The sequence below is a fragment of the Alligator sinensis genome, unplaced genomic scaffold (genome assembly GCF_000455745.1).
Source record: "Alligator sinensis unplaced genomic scaffold, ASM45574v1 scaffold872_2, whole genome shotgun sequence".
NCBI classification, from domain to species: Eukaryota; Metazoa; Chordata; order Crocodylia; family Alligatoridae; genus Alligator; species Alligator sinensis.
Window position 1 is genome coordinate 2,219,770 of NW_005842132.1, and position 887 is coordinate 2,220,656.

The following is an 887-nucleotide window of genomic DNA, read 5'->3' on the forward strand; positions in this document are numbered from 1 at the left end:
TGGCATACATGCCCCTTTCTAGCTCCCGGATAAAAGCCTACTAGTTCTCCTGGCTAATAGAGGCATTCCTTCAGCTGAAGCAGTAGGGAGCCGTGCCGTTTCAATCCTTGCTTGTGTGCACCGAGGAAGGCCCCAGACAGACTTGCAGTGACTCCCGTCTCTCCCTCCTTCCCACCCCAGGTGACGAACTAACCAAATTAGGTGAAGAAGATGAACAAGGATGGTGCAAAGGGCGTCTGGACAACGGGCAACTTGGCCTCTACCCAGCCAACTACGTGGAGAGTATCTAGTCGTGTGGCGTGCTCCTCATTGCCGGCAGAAAATAAACCGACCCTCCATCGTCTCCATCTCTATACCAGCCAACCAGCCATCTTGCCGTCCAGTCACTCACTCCGCACACTTAGAGATTCAAGCATATTTTCCAACCAAGCTTTTATTTTTTTAAGAGTCGTCTTTGAAGAGTATTTTGCATAGTAGGTTGTTTTTTTCCTCCTCCTTCTTCTATGATAATGTGAAGCAAAAGGTCGACGTTGTCTGTTATTTTTTCTTCTTTTCCTCAGAGCAAAAAGCCAATACCTCAAGAGCTTAAAGCCCAAGCAACGAAGGCTTTTTTTCAGAGCTTCTGATTGGTTGGGATTTAAGGATACTGGAATCATGAGCTGCCTCCTGATTGGCTGAAACTGTTCCAAAATGCATGGCGCTTTAACTCCTGGGACCAAGCAAATCCACCCTATTCAAACATAACCAAATTAAAATGGGAGGAAATGGAGTTTAACCCTCTTTTATTTATTTCTACTTTTATAGTCGTCTCCTCCTTCCTCCCCCATTCATCCCACCTCCAGTTTCTCCTTCCTTCAGGGAGGTCAAGGGAAAAAGCCCTCCCCTGC

General features: G+C 46.8%; 1 protein-coding gene across 2 annotated transcripts in view; it reads left to right on the forward strand.

Moving 5' to 3' along the window:
• Window positions 1-887, forward strand: part of PACSIN1 (protein kinase C and casein kinase substrate in neurons 1) — a 48,277-nt gene extending 47,390 nt beyond the window's left edge. Inside the window, exon 10 of one of the 2 annotated variants that reach the window (XM_025205842.1) lies at window positions 181-887. In XM_025205842.1, coding sequence (XP_025061627.1) covers window positions 181-290 — 110 coding nt within the window. In that variant the 3' untranslated portion in view covers window positions 291-887. The remainder of the gene's footprint in view (window positions 1-180) is intronic. The other variant, XM_006025099.3, reaches the window with a different exon arrangement.